At 38.8% G+C, this 18,574-nt stretch overlaps 1 protein-coding gene across 7 annotated transcripts in view; it reads left to right on the top strand.

The window, feature by feature from the left end:
* RHBDD1 (rhomboid domain containing 1) overlaps positions 1-11,847 on the top strand; it is a 39,057-nt gene extending 27,210 nt beyond the window's left edge. For all 7 annotated transcript variants that reach the window (XM_083849456.1, XM_083849455.1, XM_083849454.1 and 4 more), the window contains one exon: positions 9,300-11,847. In XM_083849456.1, the coding sequence (XP_083705582.1) occupies positions 9,300-9,418 (119 nt within the window). In that variant the 3' untranslated portion in view covers positions 9,419-11,847. The remainder of the gene's footprint in view (positions 1-9,299) is intronic.
* The last annotated feature ends 6,727 nt before the right edge of the window (positions 11,848-18,574 follow it).

Raw genomic sequence — 18,574 nt, 5'->3', positions numbered from 1 at the left:
TTCTTGCTCTAAATATCTTCAGAAATAACTTTCTAGCATTGCATATGTGGTCTATGATACTGATTGCTAGCACTTTGTTTAGGCAAATTTCCAGGAAATTTAATTGGTAAATATTTAGCATTTTCACGTGAAGTTCTGGTGTATGCTTGGTGTTAGTAGCAGACCATAGTAGCCAGAATTCTGTTATAAATACTTATTGATTCCTGGTTTCCTAATGCTTTTGAACTTAAAAATTTTCCTGAGGCTAATAAGCAAGTTTACCATTGGAGCTTTCTTCTTGTTACTATTTATCTAAAAGATAAATATCTTGTAAGTTAAAAATAAATAAAAATCCAAACCAACATGCCTAGGAGTAGAAATGTTTGTTATTGATAGCCGTCGATTTTTCTTTATTGTATAAAATATCTTCCTAATTTCATCAAGCAGTTCTTTTTCACTATTTATGAGACACAGATAAGCAAAATCCTGTCATTTTGTTTCAAAACTGCAGACTGTGCTTGATTTTTGTCTTGGGTAGTTGTATTCAGACAGCATTCCAGTTTCATTTGCAATATTACTTCTGCTTCCCGGACTCCATAGTTAAGTAGATAGATACCAAGTTTCAGATGTAAGTCTGTCAGAAGTGAAGTATTCGGTTTATCTCAGGAATATCTCATTCCTTGAAGGGACCCTTGTCCCATTTAATTTTCCATTTCATGTGCTGCACTGGTATTTTAAACAAATTAGAATCTCTTAGTAAAGTGATGAAATTGCACTGGAAACTAATAAATTAGGGAGTTCTCGAGCAGGATCTCCCAGTGAAAAGCTAATACTGTCGCTCTTTTTTCTAGCAATAGAATTGTAGCAAGAATCATAGCTAGAGTTTTCCAGCAACAGAACTCAATTTCTGAAAGAAGATTAGTGATGCGTAGTATTAAAACAAAACAAAACAAAAAACTATTTTTGGGAATAAAAGTTCTGATTCTCTTTGTAGTGGTGACAAATGCTCACCAGATATGTAAGAAGAAGCGCCACTAAGTCTTTCACAACAGGCTTGGTGTGAACCATAGACCCATGACCTTTTGGCACCTATGAGTTACCATTCTGTGACAAATCATTCTGTAAAGCAGAGAAATGGTTATATTCTGAAATCTCAATTTACACACATGAACTCGTTAGCTTCAGAAAACTGAAATAGTTGCTGCCCTTTGCATTCTAAACTGGTGTTCATTTAACTTTGCCTGAAAGGTGTTGGACTGAAAATTGACCATTTGGAAGCCTCCTTGTGCACTGTTAAACTATTTCTGTTCCAGTAGCTGTGCAGCAGTGGAAGTTAGATGGGATGGACAACCAGAATTCACAGCTCCTTCAGATCTAGGGCTCTCGTTTTTGTATGTTGACAAGCTGTATTCTTTATCTGGTTTAGAGATCTTAAATCAAAAGCATGGTCTAATTAATTCCCTCAGAAATGTTAGAATGGATGTAATAGTAGTTGCTTTAAACTTTGTATACACTTGACCTCTAAAGATAATGCTAGGTATATTCAAATAGGTGTAGGTATTTTGAAAATACTGGGTTTGGACTTGAATCCCTTATAATCCTGTCTTAAATCTTGTGCATCTTGTTCGATTTGTTTTATTTTTAGCTTTTTTTATGGCTGTGCCCACTTTTTTCAGACACTAAAACACAGGTAATAAGCAGTTCAGGACCAATTGTGCTTGGTTTGAGAGGAGACACTGAGGTATTGGTACAGTTTCATTCAATGGTGACAGTGTTCAAGATTTTAAATTATGTAAAGACTAATACAGAATTAACATAATCAGGGAAAATTATTTTTCTGCTGTCTGTTCATGTTCTCAGTGCTGCACATCTTTCTTGTTCTCCTGTCTTTAGGATTATTAGTATACACGAATGCATATACTCCGATTGGTGTTCATCTAGATGAGGCGAAAAGTCCTTTCAAGTGTAGTGTGTAAAGGGCATTCCTTCAGGTGTCTGGAGGAAAATGTACTAAGAGAATCATACAATTATAGAATGGCTCAGGCTGGAAGGGGCCTTAAAGGTCATCTAACTCCAACCCCCCTGTCATCGGCAGGGACGCCACCCGCTAGATGAGGTTGGCCAAGGCCCCATCCTGCCTGGCCTTGAACACCTCCAGGAATGGGGCATCCACAGCTTCTCTCAGCCTTTCTTCATATGAGAGGTGCTCCAGCCCTCTGATCATCTTTGCGGCCCTCCTCTGCACTTGAATGCTCATGTGGTATTCAGTAGTTGGTTCTCAGCCTTTTCTACTTCCCTTCCTGCCCATTATTCAAGAGCACTGTACGCCTCCTTTGCCTCTTGCCTTTGACACAGTCCTACATCCAAAAGAAGGCTAGTTCAACAGCTTAGTGAACTGGAAGAGCTGAGCTGTGTTCTGCTAAATGATCATTACCAGAAACTTTTTGATGCAAAGTCCAATTATAAAGTTGTTGATGCAGATGAATGTGATTGGGAACAATTTCTATTCTGTCTTTCCTGAAAAAGTTCTGCCCAATTGTTACATACAGGATTGCCTCAGGTTTGGGGCTTGCTTGGGTGCAGTACTCTTGAGTTGTGTATTAAAGGGATTAAAAAGATGCCAGTAATTTAAAAGTAGGACTTATTCTACTTGAATGATGAAGTGTTTGCACTTATGAAAGTGGGAAAAAATAAATTATTGAAGCATTGTGATGCTAGTACACTTCAATAGTTTAGAACATAACTTTAGATTCTGTTTAATACCCTAATACAGTATGTCTTTCAAGGCTGTTCTGCTCCAAGTTTTGTCCTGGTATTTGCTTTTCTCTAGTTTGTCATGGATGTAGCACTGTGGTGAGTTTACTATACTCAGTATTTAATACCTGGAGATGATGGCACTCATTTTGCAGTGCAGCACATCTTTCATTCCTTCCATCAAATGCTTGGTACTATATCCTGTGTTTTTGGAAACATTGCCTTGAAGGGTTAACTTCCTTTGGTCTTTAAACAACAAGTCACAGTGACACAGTAGTTCCTAGGTTCTGATTATTGATACTAAAGATTTTATTCTATGTCTCATTAACCATTAATTTTGTTTGCATTAAAAAAAAAAAGCATATGATACTGATACATTTAGATCTTCATGCTAAAAGGTATACAGAATGCTGCTTTTTTCTGACTTCCTAAGTATGCAAGAACATTTTGGAAGGTATCGTCAATACAGCTTTCTTTTGGATGCTTTTCTTCATGCAAAAATGTCAACTGCCAAAGAAAAGTGAAAATAGCAAGAAATCAATGAAGAAATAATTAAATCTTCAATTGTAGTTAGCAGTGTTTTGCTTACATTCATGCTACATCTATTTATAAATGCATGGTCTGCATATGGAGTAACTCTATTCTTGGAGTTTTGACCCAAGACGCAGTGATACAAGTGGGAGTTTTTATATCAACTTCAGTGGTCTCTGGACGTTTATTTTTTTTTCCTTAGTAACTTGGATGTTTTTGTAAAGGAACAAATGTTGTTACTTTCACAGTGGGTTTGGCAGGGTCACCTTGCTGGAGAACAAGCAGTTCTGCTTAACAGCTGTGGGCATAATTAGAAGAAGCTGTGTGTGGGCTACATAAAAACACTCTTCCACTCTGGAGAAAGTGGTAGTTGCTTTGGAGTGGCTTCAGTCTGCATTGGTTTTTCCATTCATCTGGGTTTCTTGGTCTTGGCATGGGGAAATGGATATTGTTTAGAATTTCTTTGTTGTGTCTTTGTTAGGCATGCAGAAATGCCCTAAAAGAAAGACAAAGCTTTTTTTTTTTTAAATGTGATTTTAAATATATTAAAATTCTTAAGAACACTAACAAATTTAATTTACAGTTAAAAGCAGCTCCAGACTAAGGTCAGTGAATAATCCTAATCTTGGATTTACCCACTGATTTACTATTTTTTCTCTTGTTGTTTTATCACTGGATTAATTTTATAGACTGGGTATAACTTGCAATTTATTTACTGAGACTATCTTAAAAATAATGTTCTGGACCTTTTCCTGATGTCTGACTAAATAAACTACCATATTCTAGTAATTTCAAGAAAATTAGAAATCTCTATGCTGTGTCTTGTTGGCCAAAGTCATGTCTACATCCTTATGGTCTTAAGGCCAACCGTGTTGTGTCCCTTCTATAATTTTTTTCTATTGATAGTCTGTAGCTTGCATTTAAAAAATATATAATTATTTTATACACACATAATAATTACACACATTCCCTGCTATTGTCAGTGTGCAGGTAGGTTTTACAATTATGCTCAAAAGGAATATATGGGACACTTTTGTCTTTCATCTTTAATGTAGTACGTGCAGTCATGTAAACATCGATGAGCAAGCTCAGCTGGCCCTGAAAGCTGGCTGGATGTGATCAGAAAGTCTTACTGTCATTAGCTCAAGCAGTTTTTTGTGCTAATGAATTTGGTTATGTTTAGCGAGCTTAAGTACAGAGAGAAATGATCCATTCTGGAAAGGATTAATTAGACATTGCCTCAGTTACATATTTCAGATGTGGTTCCCAGGCAAAGCATTGTAAGGTGGCAGTGAGTGTGAAGTCTGCACTTGTTCAGTTCTTTGGTAACCCATCAGAGTCTGTGTAGCACCATTTATATCATGTTGTCCATGAGGAGGTGTGGCTAGCATCTATGTTTGATGAACCTAAAAAATTTTAATCTTTGTGTGTTTTTCAAGAGGGAGAAATGGTGATTCAGATAAGCATTACTTGAGACTTTTTGCCTGCATTTATCCAATTGATTACACAGCTTAAGTGTTCAGCTAGGCAGTTTTTGATATGTTACTATGACATATGTAAAGCAAGAATAATGCATTTATTTAGTACTTTTTAAAATCAACCTTATGTGAAGCAATGTTTGGATGAAAAACGCAGTCTAGTTGAAAAAATGTATCCAGTTAGATTTCTGGATACTTTTTACAGTTTTTTAAATGGAAAAACAAGCCCATTTGCCTTATTAAAGAAAGGAGTTTCTGCATGTAATTAAAGAATTTGCCAGAATTATTTCTGATCCTGTTGGTATTCAGGATTTTTGAGATAATGAGAGTTTTACTATGTAGCACTGTCTCCATTTTCAGTTATTTGGAGGTGGATATGAAGATTGCCTTTTCAATGTCTACTTTTATTTCCTTAGCGGAACAAACAGAAATGCAGAATCTTTTACACAGCATGAGCTCAACAGAAAAAAATTAATATGTTAGATCAGAGTCTGGCAATGTCTTCTGCTTTTAGGATATCCATACCTCTCTGGCTTACCTGTGGCAGTATGTACATTTCCTAACTGTTGCTATTTTTGTTTTTTAATGGATAAAAAATACAGATTGTAATAAGGATTAATAGTTTCACATCGGCTCTGTTAAGACAAAAGTAAATTTAAATTATGGGTTTGGTACAGAAATGACCAGAAACGCCCCGTGAGCTTTACAATTCAGAAGCATTGAACCAAGTTTCATAGCATCACAGAAATACTTTCCAAGAACAGGCCTGTTGTTTTATACTGCTGAGGACAGAACTTGGGTAACTTCCTAATTCTAAGCAAATGTGTAAGGGTGATGAAATTTTACTTGTGTTTATTCCTTTTTGCCAGAAGAAATTTTCAGACCTTTGAGTTTGATTTTTGTCAAACTCTTCGTACGATTTATTTTGTTCATGCTGTACTCCTGTCTTAGACCTCATTTTTAGGGCTTTACTTCCTTTTGTTTTTTGACATTGTTCATTACTTGATTTGTGCAACTTACTGGAAAAACAGTCCAGGAGAATAAAATACAGGTCATGTGAATAGCAAAATAAGTCACTTAAGTAATTTTATAAAGTAATGAATGTCTTAGTATCATTCAATGGAAGGAATTAGAAAATACACATAAACACTAGTGAATATGCACTAATGAACCAGAAGGGAAGAATCTGCATAGAGAAGAGCGTGGAATAACATAAGGTCTTCAACTTTTTTTGGAGGATGTACTGTGGATGCGTGAAATAGATGAATATAAACTAAAGAAATGAATAAAGCTTGCTATTTGCAGCTGAAGACTTCTATTTGATTATGCTGAATATGCAGTCTGCCTGAAATTCTCCTTGTAGCTGAAGTTAATCTATGTTTTCCTTCTTGCTCTAAAGAGAAATAGATATCTTTCTGTCTTAACCTAAGGTAGGTTAAGTAGCATATCTAGAATAGGTCAAGGTTCCTCTCGAGTTGGTTAGCAAATCCTTTTCAATATTTGGGAATGAAAGATACGTTTGAATTTGTGTATCGACTATTTTGCTTAATGCATGTCTCCTTGTTAAGTAGACTAAACATCTTGAGACTTATTAGATCACTGGAGAATGCAGTGAGATTATTTTATATCAACTCTCCTGTATTATCTTGAATGCGCAGTAGCTAGAGGAAGCTAACCCAAGGCACTGACTGATAGTCTGGTCTCTAAGTATGTGCTTCTAACAACTTTTGTTACTTTAACAAGTCTGTCTGGATGATATCATAGAATCATAGAATATCCCGAGTTGGAAGGGACCCATAAGGATCATCTAGTCCAACTCTTGTCACCACACAGGTCTGCCCAAAGTTTAGACCATGTGGCTAAGTGCACAGTCCAATCGCTTCTTAAATTCAGACAGGTTTGGTGCAGTGCCTGCTTCACTGGGGAGCCTGTTCCAGTGTGCCACCACCCTCTCAGTGAAGAACCTCTTCCTGATGTCTAGCCTGAACTTCCCCTGCCGCAGCTTAACACCGTTCCCGCGGGTCCTATCACTGGTGTTTATAGTGAATAGGTCCCCTGCCTCTCCACTCCCCCTCGCGAGGAAGTTGTAGACTGCGATGAGGTCCCCCCTCAGCCTCCACTTCTCCAGGCTGAACAAGCCCAGTGACCTCAGCCGCTCCTCATATGTCTTCCCCTCTAGGCCCTTCACCATCTTCGTCGCCCTCCTCTGGACACTCTCCAACAGTTTTACATCCTTTTTGTACTGTGGTGCCCAGAACTGCACACAGTACTTGAGGTGAGGCTGCACCAGTGCAGAGTAGAGCAGGACAATCACCTCCCTCGACTGACTAGGAATGATATGAAAAATATGAATACAGCAAAGATTAGACTCTGAGGCATGATTCAAATAAATAATCAAGTTCATGTATGAAGGCATTAAGGTATTTGTGTTACCCAAAACAGGCCCTCTGTCCTCCTGGAGGGAATGTTTTACATGTTTCTTATGGCTATCATCTGTCTTAGAAGCAGAAGAAACCGTGTGTTCAGTATTGACCTGACCAGCTCTTCTAACAGTCCAGCTGAATCTGGTTTCATTATATGCTACTTTTCTTCCTAAGTTCACTAGCCAACACCTGCCTTCCTACTAGTTTGATCTTTCAGTTGTCAGCCCTTCCACAGCACAGCACACAGACAGTTCGTAGGCTTCCCTTCTGCAGATCTTTACTGGCCACCTTGCTTTGTGCCTTCCAGTTTGAAGTTATTTTTTCTTTAGAAAGGATTTTCATTGGGTTTTGAAATATTGTAAGCCCATGTGTGTCTCAGCAAAACAACTGCTTGTTTTTTTCTTTTTGAACACGCCTTGTATAAGAAAGTAAAATGAGGGAAAATAAATGTAGTAAATGAACACTTAGCTCAGCTGAATCTTTTTGTTAATGAAAACCATTCTGTCCATGCTGCATATGAACTGGTGTGTTTTTTTTTTTTTCAGACAATGAGATTGTTCTTGGATTTTGAATTAAAAAAAAAAATTGAGAAGCAATTTGCCCTGTGTTAAGGTCTAGGATTTCCAATACACATTAGTTTTTTGTAGCATTCTCAACAATTTTTCAAATGTCCATTTGCTGTTGTTGCCATGCATGTATATTTATAATTTTCACGGTATTAAGATAAACTGTTGGAGCACATTATAAAAGAGGTGGCATCATTTCATCACTTAAACTTGATGAACTTGCTAGCATGGCATGCTCTTTTGCAATGGAGAACTATGCATCTAGATGGGGTAAAGTGATGGTAGGTCCCAAGGAGTTCATGTAACAGTTGTCAGTGACATAGCATTTTTCAGAAGCAGAGTAACAGCTTAAATTATTTTGAGGATTGTCTCTGGTAAATTGAAACAGAGGGACAAACTGAAGATAAAATACAAAAATATGAATTAAGTTGTCTGTACATTAATTAATTTGAAAAATACTTCTGAACATTGCTTCTCATTTTATAAACATTTATGTTGTTGCTGCTTAGCACTGTTTGAGCAGCTATAGTTATCTCTGAAAGTCCTTTCCAAGAGCTTGACTGCTTGGCAAGCACGGAAGAAATCCTGAACGTGTTTTCAAAATCCTACATTTGGTTAGCACTCTACAAATTAAAATGCTCTTCTAAGTGAATAAGAAACTAACAGAACCCCTTTGTAAATTGGACTTCCTGATATTATGCAATAGAAACACCAGGCCTCATGTGTTCACTACAAACAATTTCTGATACAGGATACAGCTGCAGTTAAAATCCATTTTGAAAATTAGCTTAATACAGCATTTGCCTCTGGTTTTCAATATTGCTAAAATAAATGAGGTTCTGAGGTGGATGTCTAAGAAATACCAAGTATTACAAAGACTGTTGTGTTAGCTTTAAAGCTACTTTGTTTATCCTTACCTCTGTAAGTGAGCTCAGAGAACAGTTTCTCATTCTTGTTTCCTAAGGCTCCTCAGTTGTGTGTAACCACAACCTTTCAATCTTCTCTTTACTCCATAACTTAATGCGAATTGTGAGCGTTTGCTTTACTTTGTTTTCTCTTGCAGTGCCAGGGCAGAGAACCTTCCTTCAGTCTTGGTGTGATATTTCTGCTCACATTAACTTATAATTCTCTCTAGCTGAGCTGCCACGTGGAGTTTATTTATGAAATTGCTTGCTGCCAACAGGATGGGAGTTGTATGTGCATCTGGTATGGGTCAGCACATGTTCTGCTACACTAAAAGCAAATACAAAAGCTTATTTTGCCAGAAGTAGCTACTGAGGATGTCTAAATATTCTAACAATCTGGAGTTCCCTGTATAAAGTAGGGACTGAGAAAAACATTTGCTCCCAGGTTAATACACACTAGACTTTGGGGTTCGGGAGTTCTTTTAGTGGTGTTCTTCATTTCGGTGTTCTAAGAGCAGTTGTTGGAAAATGACAGTCCTTGAACCATTTGAACTGGAAATAATTCCCAATTTTCTTTGTGTTGCGATGCTTTGGATTACAGGATATACGTGCATTTTTTCAAATTACAGAACAAAATAACAGTTGTGTTTCGTTGTCTTGTAGATTTTGGTGGAGCAACATACAATAATGAGCGGCGACCCTATGGTTTTTGGTTTCCACCCGAGCAGAACTCAGAAGAGGAAATAAGAAGGCAAAGACTTCGTAGGTTTGACAGAAGATGAAGTTGGCAGGTGTTGATGTAAATTGTAAAGTGCTATTCAGAGTTAAAATATTTGCAGATTTATTCTTTTATTTTTACTATTTGTTGCAAAACCGCAGAAGATTTTGTGAGTTCAGGCTCCAAATTTGAACTTGCATAAAAAATGAGTTGGGAATCAAAACGTGATCTTTGCCAGTCTCCATTTCGATGTATATTAAATCTGGAAGAAGACTGATGGTTTCACCAAACTTTTTCCCTTCGAAGTTCTTCTTTGTAGCTTCAAGACTTCATTGGCTTTTTGGCTGCTGGTATTCTCAGACAACAGGTTTTCTTCATCCATCACAGAAAAGAATAATACTTTTGAAATGTAATTTTAAAACTATGCAGTTCTTTCCTACATATTTCCCATTTTTCTATGATGAGTAACTCTTGGGATTGGCATGTGAATTGTCACTTGAAAAGACTGCTTTGATGACAACAGTTAGATCATAAGAGTTGGGCTTAAGCTTTTCTGCAGTTTTGCAAACCGTGTGAAAAAATAGTTGGAGCTATTGTTATCCTAAGGGGTTACATAATAGAACCTTTTAGTGTTGCAGTCTTCCTTAAAATGTGCCATTTAGCGTAGAGCTTAAGTGTGATAAAACTGAGTTCTAACTACTTATTCCCTAGAACCAATCCTAATGTTTACATTTTTAATTAAAAAAAAAAACTATAAAAAATGTGCTTTTACAGAGTTGGAATAACTTATTGTTAGGAGCTTTACGGAAAGGAAGGTGGAGGTCGATATGCCATGAAAATATATTTATTTGTTAACTTACTGTTTTGGAAATAACTATTTTTCCTTTTGAAGAAGGCTTAGAAATTATATCGTGTATGCTGTTTACAGACCTGTAGAAATTCTACTATTTCTCTGTAGGTATCTCATCTGAGGTCCAGTCCCCATGATGTTTGCAGACTTGTGGAGATCATACCTTAATATAGTTTACCTTGAGTTCTTCATTTTCTAGAGAGCATTTCTTGACCCAACTCCAGAGTAGCTGGCAGCAGACCAAAGAGCTAGGTTGTCACTTTGGACGGGACCTCTGTTCGCTGCTTGGCGCACAGTGCCTGTCCTGCTTGTGGCACATCTGCCTGTTCGATGATGTAAATTAGCAAACCTGAAGGTTTTTTGAGTATCTAACATTGAGAAAAAATACTCATTGCCTAGATGTTTTTTTTACCTTGTGATGGAAGAAATTTGTCGGAATCTGGGAACACTCCTGTAACTCTTTTCAGTCCTGAAGAGATGTGCTTGCACAGGAATGATTCCATTATTGTCTTTAGGCACATAATTCTTTGAATCTAATCAACGCTCCTTTACTAAAGTGTTAGGATGAGCAATTTAATAGTTTCTTTTCAGGTATCTGTGATCAGCAGTATGTGCTTTATGAAGTCTACCTCTCTATGGAGTTAGAGTGCAAAGCAGTGTTGTATTTTTCATACAGAAAAGAAAAACCCTGAAACTAAATTTGTGATTATGTTGTTTAAGTAGAGTACACCTTCTGGTTTTAATTAACGTATGTAGGGGAAGCTTTTTTTAGTAGAAAAATGCAAAAACTGTTCTCCACCTGTGCCATTCTCACTTTCACTGTCTATCTTATTTATACCTGTTGCTGATTGTATGCCAAGAAGCAGCAGCGCAAAAATATTGTTAGGCTGGGTATGTTCAAGGCTCTGAGAGACAACAGATATGGCTGCAATGCGACTTTGGATGTCCTTGTTGAGGTAATACTAAAACACTGATGTTATGCATAGTGTTCTCTTGCAGATCCTAAGTTAGTAGGTAAGTGATGGTAAATTTCTGTATTCTCGGTTTTGGTTGTTCTTCAATATATGCGTGTCTTGTTTGATATTCTGTGGCTACTGAATGTCCTGAAAAAAACAGCAGGTACTTGTACCTTATTGCAGACTAACTTTTCTATGCCTTCTAAAATTAAGTATCAAAAAAATGCATAGTGTTTGTATGTTTTGCTCAGGGTGCGATAATTGTGTGTGAAGAAGGATGTAGCGTTGTTTCCCCAAACTGAACTTAATGCTCTGGTCAAAAGCTTGTGTAACTAAAATAACAGTTTAGCAGACAAGAAATTATTTTAAAACACTGGATTTCACTAATCAGTTGGGGGGGGGGGGAATCAAGAACGTGATTACAAATTTAAAAGCACTTGCATGCTTTTGTTAAGGAAGGATAAATACCAACCACATGAGGAGTAATGCAGGAAGTTCCTCGTACTTACGTTAATAAAAATGAGAGCTCTTGTTAGTATGTCTCATACGAAGGATCTGTTTCGGTCCCCCTATTGTTCTTGTTTTGTCAAGCACTTGCAATTAAATGCCTATAAAAAACTGTCAGTACTAATAGTTGTTTTCACTTTTTCATATAAAAAATTGAAATAAATTTTTGTACATTTCAAATTGTCTGTTTTTCTTTATAATAATTAGGCATATATTTTAAAATAGCAGAGCTGCCGCAATATTGTTAGAAATGAAGGCTGGTGATACAGAGCGGGGCAGATGATTTACATCAGGACTAATTTTTCTTGTTTTGAATTTGGTGGAAGTTTTAGGATTGGATTATTGGGCAATTCCAATATACATGGTGTTTTGGAAATTGTTACAGAATGATTCTTCGGTTGGGCCTTACCATCTGTTAGGTTGGGAGCCCTGATGATGGTAGATGCAAGTCACAGATGAATCCCTAACACATGCTGGCAAAAATTCAGGGCAGTGTACATAAATGGGTCCTCCACCTTGGATATTTTCTGACTGTTAAGCAGCTGACTAACTATATATAAAATATGGATTTTTAAAGAAAGAGTAGTTTGGTTTAAAAATTAAAAAAATAAATAAAAAACAAACAAACAAAAAAACCACTAACACCTGAAGTTTGGTTCCTTTGTTTCAGGAGCTGTGATTTCTTGTGAGTATTTTGTGCTTCATCTAAACTCTGTGATCAAGTACCATGTAAGAAATTCCACCCCCTTAATTAATCCTAATCAGCAGACTTGTTAACAGGCCCATTCCTGAAACTTAATGATTAAATGACCGAACATCTTACTGCTTATAAATGTTTTTATTGGAGTCAAGAATTAAGATGTGGTTAAATGTGTTTAACTTTTAAAGTTCTTTTCCCACTTCTGTTTTATCTTGAAGCAAAAGCAAATAACGTATTCATGTGTGTAATTTTTTTCCTGGCAGTACTACTTCTCCTAAGGGGTAAAGTGCCCTAAAAAATACTAACAAAATGGTATTCGTACATGTCCCACATCACAGCAGGGGAGCTTGTGCTTGACGAGTGTCAGTGGTAACATTGTTCTCAATACAGGCTGTGAGATCAAAATCTGCCCTACTTCCCTTAAATTGTCATCGCTGAAAATCAGGGTAAGTAAATATTGACAATCTTCAGCTTTCAATTCTAGAACCCTTTCTAAAGGAAAACTACTCTTTCTGAAAGTCTAAATTTAGTGATACTCATATCCATTAACTGCAAGCTGAGACAATTAGAGAAGGAAATTTTTCCATAAAATTTCATGTGGTTTAGGTATTTTGTTTATATTCACAAATGTGCTCAAGGTAAAGCAACTGGGTTAGTGAAAGACAAGAGTGAGCATACATGTGGCAGCAGTCTTCTGCTCCATGAGAACAGAGAGAAGTTCATCTCTGTTATTCACTGGCTACTAGAAACTTCCTAATTTGCAGCAAAATGTAAGCAAAGGATTTCTAACCACATTGACAGTGAAGCTTTGTGATAAGCTAGGGATACTCTGCAGTTTCCTTCTTCAGTCTTTTTGGAGCAGGTTAGACAAATATCTCTTCAGGAGTGTTAAACATCACTAAGGCAAGAGGAAGTAAACAGTAGGAGAGCAATGGATTTTGTTAGGTCCTTCACCAAATTATTCATTACAGGGATCATTTAAAAGCTATTGGTGCGAAGGTCGCTTCTGTGAATCCAGCACGTTGGGTAGTACTTTGCTTCCCCATGTAGCAAGGTAAAGAATGGTCCCAAAATCTGTACAGTGTTGAGCGTGGAATGACTTTTTTGCTGACTCCTTAAAATCAGTTCAAATGTATGCACAGACTTCTCAGATGCTGAAGTGCGTATTGTGTATTCTTTTGCCTAATTAATGGATGGATTGTATTGTTCCTAATTAGCTAAATTCAGCTATACTGTTAATGATGTAACTCAACTGGTTTTGGTAACATTTTTTTCATTTGCATTAGTACCAAGTGTAATTCAGCAACAATTGATAAAATCTTTGAAATAGCTGGTGTGCAAGGGTCAAGCTTCCCGCCTTCATTCTGACCAGTGTTTTTTTGGGGGGGGGAAAAAAAAAAAAACGAGCTTACGTCAGAGCTGCCTTCATGGAAAAAATGCCTGAGAATGAGCATCTAAACCAGTGATATTTGTAATCACTGCATGAAAGACAGGACGAGGGGGAATGAGCTATAGTTGCACCAGGGGAGGTTTAGGCTGGATATTAGGAAGAACTTCTTTACTGAAAGGGTTGTTAGGCATTGGAATGGGCTGCCCAGGGAGGTGGTTGAGTCGCCATCTCTGGAGGTTTAGATGTAGCCCTTAGTGATATGGTTTAGTGGAGGACTTGTTAGTGTTAGGTCAGAGGTTGGACTAGGTGATCTTGGAGGTCTCTTCCAACCTAGATGATTCTGTGATTCTGTAAATTCTGCAAAAGATCTTGCTTTTCTGTGTAGTGATACTTTGTTTTACCAAGCTGAACGTGATGTAGCTTTGGGGCTCAAATCCTTTATTCCAAATCTTTCTATAAACTACTAAAATGTGTAAGTTAAATACTGTGAGCTCAAACCTGTCTTTTGAGAAGCAGCTAAGAAGCACTCCGTAGTGGTTGAAAAGGTGAGTTTTGCTATGACGTGGTTTTAGATGCTGAAGGCCACCTAAGTTATACTGAGGAACCATGGAGCTGTTCTTCCACTTTACACTTGTATCATCTCTAATTGAACTTCCAATATCTTCTGGAACATCTAGATGAAGTGACTAGAAAAGGGGAAAGTTTAAGTATGAACACAGTGCAGTATTTATTTGAACTATGATGATTTTTCCCCCACCTGGTAGTTTTCCAGCTGGTTAAGTTGGACAAAACTTCAAAGGTTAACTTTTTTAAATGCTGATTTCTGAAATAGTATCCAGTCGTGGAACAGATTCCCATTTTGATGAAACAATTGCTTCACTTGCCAAAAAGTTTTTACCACAGCCATTATCAGAAAGCTTTTATCATTTCAGAGTTGAGGCAAATCAGCTCTGTCCTTGTCTGACTGCTCGTCTTCACAACTGGTTTTTGAGTAATCCTTTTTCTTGCAAACAGCTGCTCCCCATTACTCTTTTTAATTGACTAATCTTCCCTGTGGTCTTGAATGCTTTTTTCTTTCTTGCCCAGACAGTTGATTCCAGAGGGCATGTAGGGCATTGGAACATAAGTCCTCATTTGCAGCCCTTCTCTAAGTATGGCAGACTGAATTCAATTAAAGGTTATTTAGGGATTGTTTGCGTTAGACCGTACAAGGCCAGGCTTCAGTCTGTAAAGTGATGTCATTTTCAGCAGTCTGTCTGGAACACCAGAGAGTTCCCCAGATGGATGTGGTTTGTTTCCTGAGTTTGGATCTTGGCAATGCTTAAAGAATTGGTGAGGGTGAATGTGGTCTCGTGCCGTGCTAGCGGACTCGTGTGGTCATTGTAAACTGGCTATCTTCAGCTGTATGTTGGGAAGAATTGGCATGAAATCAGATCAGAATCAGTTTGTCCTCAATTAATAGTGTACTTTGAAGCTTTAGGGACATCCTTTTAACAAAGGAAACAAGACTTGGGTTGACAGGTAAGAGACATACCCATCAACTTGCACCACTCATGTTTTTTAAATTTACCCCAAACACAGGCAAAACCCACGTAGACTACAAGACTTACATTTTTTTTTTTTGACTATTGCACTGGTGCTTACGAATGAGCCAATTTAGGAAAGTTGTTTTGGTTAAGAGTTTACTCTGGAAGAATTCCTGGAACAGTTTTGCCTAAATTTGTTGCATATGATAGCGCAGTTCTGGGAATGAGTCTTTAAACATTTTTCTGATCTAGGAATAGACAGACTGCTGTTGCTCCTATTCCCTCTCAACTGGTAGCCTGACAAAGCTTTATCTGCTGCCACGGCCATGTGCCAGTAAACTCTCAGTGAGCTTTTCAGGAGAGAGAACAGCTGCGCTGCTGGCCCTGCTGACCCAGGCCCACATCAGCCTTGTCCCCAAGAGCAGGTTCTGTAAAGATAACCTCATTGGCACTTCCACAAATCCATAGTTAAACTACTGAATTCAATGGGACTTCACATAAACATGCATCTAGTTTTTATCTTCCCAGCACTGGGGGACAGCACAGTCCAAATGAAATCCTGTTCCAAATGGAAAAAGCACTTGCAGGCATTTTTAAAAATAAAATCAGGTACAGGAAGCCTGTTCCCTATTCCTTGTGCCATCTTTCATCTGACTTTTTGTTTTCCACATCCCTTATTTTTCTGAAGATTTCAGCATTGTAATTTTGCCTGGTCAAAGGAATAAAATCAAAGGGCTCAAAAAGCTTTCTAGCAATATAGATATCTGTAACTTGTCAGATATCTGTCTATAGATACCTGTTAACTTGAGGAGGAGGGAGTAGAAGTGAAAACCAGCAGAGAGAACGCCAAGGTCAGAGGAAGAGGAGGCGGCACTCCATGGGGCACAGCCCTGAAAAGCAGGCTCTGCAGCCTGCAGAGCACCCACACTGAGCACAGGCGCCCCAGGAGAGACTGTGGTCTGCAGAGGAACCCATGCCAGAGCAGGTACAATGCCAGAGGACCACAGCCCATGGAGATGCAGTGTCAGAGCACAGGAGAAGAGCGAGGAGAAGTGGTGGAGAGGAACTGCCGCCTGTGTGCCAGGAGCCCGCGCACTTTGTGCCACCCGTTGCCTCACTGACAGGCCCGAATGCCACCTGCAGCACTAACAGGGATGCAGGAGAGGAGTCTGGAATTATGTTAGGCCTGGGAAAATGGGAGGAAAGGTGTTCCAAACTTTGCCATCTTGTTTCCCGATACACAAATCAGTAATTAAATTTTTAAGCTGATTGGTGATAAATTATTTACACTGCCCAACCTGAGTCTGTTTACCCTGCAACAGTACTCACCAAGTGATTTCCCTGTCTTTACTGGGATCCATGAGTTTTCTAACTCCTTTTCTCTCTTCTAACTCTCTTTCTCCCCTGTCCCATGTGGGCAGTGTGTCTGTGTGTGTCTGTGATCAGCTCCCACAGGTATCAAAGTGCTCCTGACACTAGGGCACCTGACGATCGGGGAGCTTGGTCAGGCCCCTTGGAGCTGCACTTAGCAGGAAGCTGCAAGTTGGGGTCTGCTCATGGAGGTAAGGGCCTCAGGTAGGCTCTGTGTGGAGTTCAAGTGTCTTTTGTTATCTCATTCTGATACCTGGTTTTGGCATGTCAATTCTGGACTTTCACTACAGAGACTTTACTTTATGGAATGAATTTAAAGAATGTAATTTTTACGATATAACACAATTGCGATAAAACGAGCGATAGCTGATTTCGGGTTTTGCTTTAGTTTCCCCATGCCTGCATGCTTTCTGTACACCAAAAGAAGAAATTCACTTGAAAAGGCATCTTCAGTACTAGGCCTGTGCATTTCTTTCCCTTTCTAGTGAAAAACAGCAAATGAAGCAAAAATGGCCACGTTAACAAGTTCTTCTTGCATGGGCAAATGGGTGTGGTGGTTTGCTAGGGCAACAGGAAGGAAAACTCTCCGTGTCTCTCAAGGGTTGTGAATGGCTTAATTCCAGGGTGGGTCATCCTGAATGGCTGTAATGCCAGAGCTCAGAGCATTGCCAGCATCATTTTCTGTGGTGCTATTAATGATCGGTGTGCTCTGTAGGAAAATATTTGCTTCTCTATGGGGCCTACACAAGATCCAAAGCACTTGAATGCAACAGTGAGGATTATTTGGATTATAAGGACTAGAACAAGGGTGTTCCCTTAGAAGTGTTTTCACTCTAAAGAATAGTTTCAGCTATACACTTTTACATATAATTTTATAATTAGATCCCACGAGTAATTTACCTAATTATTTTCTGTGTACATTCACTGGACAAATGATTGCAAGAGTACATGCTGCTTTATAATTTGGTCTGTCTTATTTGCTTTATAATATTAAGCAATTTATTTGCAACTTCATTTTGAATTAGTATCACATTTGACAAATGCCTTAGCTAAGCACAACACAGGAGCTCAGGCAGCTATTGGATATTCTAAGGTGTCGGTAGTAGCTTGAAATACATCTCTGATATAGTGGGCTTCTGTAGAAAATAGTAACATGTAGCTACCATGTGCAAAAACTGCATCAAAATCATAGAAAAACATGGTTGTTTTACATCGTGTTTAAAATCTAACAAGAACAAGATGGCAGAGAGATGTCTTATTTAGGTGCCAGGCACCATGCTTGGGCCGTAACAACCCCTTGCAGTGGTGTAGGCTTGGCAAAGAGGGGCTGGAAAGTTACCTGGAAGAAAAGGGTCTGGGGTTCTGGCTGACAGCCAGGTGAACGCGAGCCAGCGGCGTGCCCGGGTGGCCAAGAAGGCCAGTGGCATCCTGGCTGGTACCAGAAGCTGTGTGGCAGCGGACTGAGGGAGGTGGAGTCCCTCTGGGCTCGGCACTGGTGAGGCTGCACCTCGAGTCCTGCGTTCGGCTGTGGGCCCTGAGTACGGGTAGGGTGCTGAGTTGCTGCAGTGCATTCAGAGAGGACCTGTGAGGGAATTGTCTTGTTTTCATGGGAGAAGAGGAGGCTGAGGGGAGACATCATCACTCTACACCTACAATAAGTTGCAGCAAGAAGGCGTGTTGGTCTCTCTTCTTGGGTGACAGGTGATAGAACACGAGGAAGCAGCAAGGGGAAGTTGAGATTTGATATTGGGAAGAATTTGTTAATGGAAAGGGTGGTTAGGCATTGGAACAGGCTGCCCAACAATGTGGTGGAGTTGCCATCCCCAGAGGTATTTAAGAGACGTGGATATTGTGCTCGCAGCCATGGGTTAGTGGTGGACTTGGCTGTGGTAGGTTGATGGCTGGATTTGATTATCTTCA

The sequence above is a fragment of the Anser anser genome (genome assembly GCF_964211835.1).
Source record: "Anser anser genome assembly, chromosome: 9".
Classification (NCBI taxonomy): domain Eukaryota; kingdom Metazoa; phylum Chordata; class Aves; order Anseriformes; family Anatidae; genus Anser; species Anser anser.
Note: the sequence above shows the minus strand (reverse complement) of the source record. Positions and strands in the feature narration are given on the sequence as shown.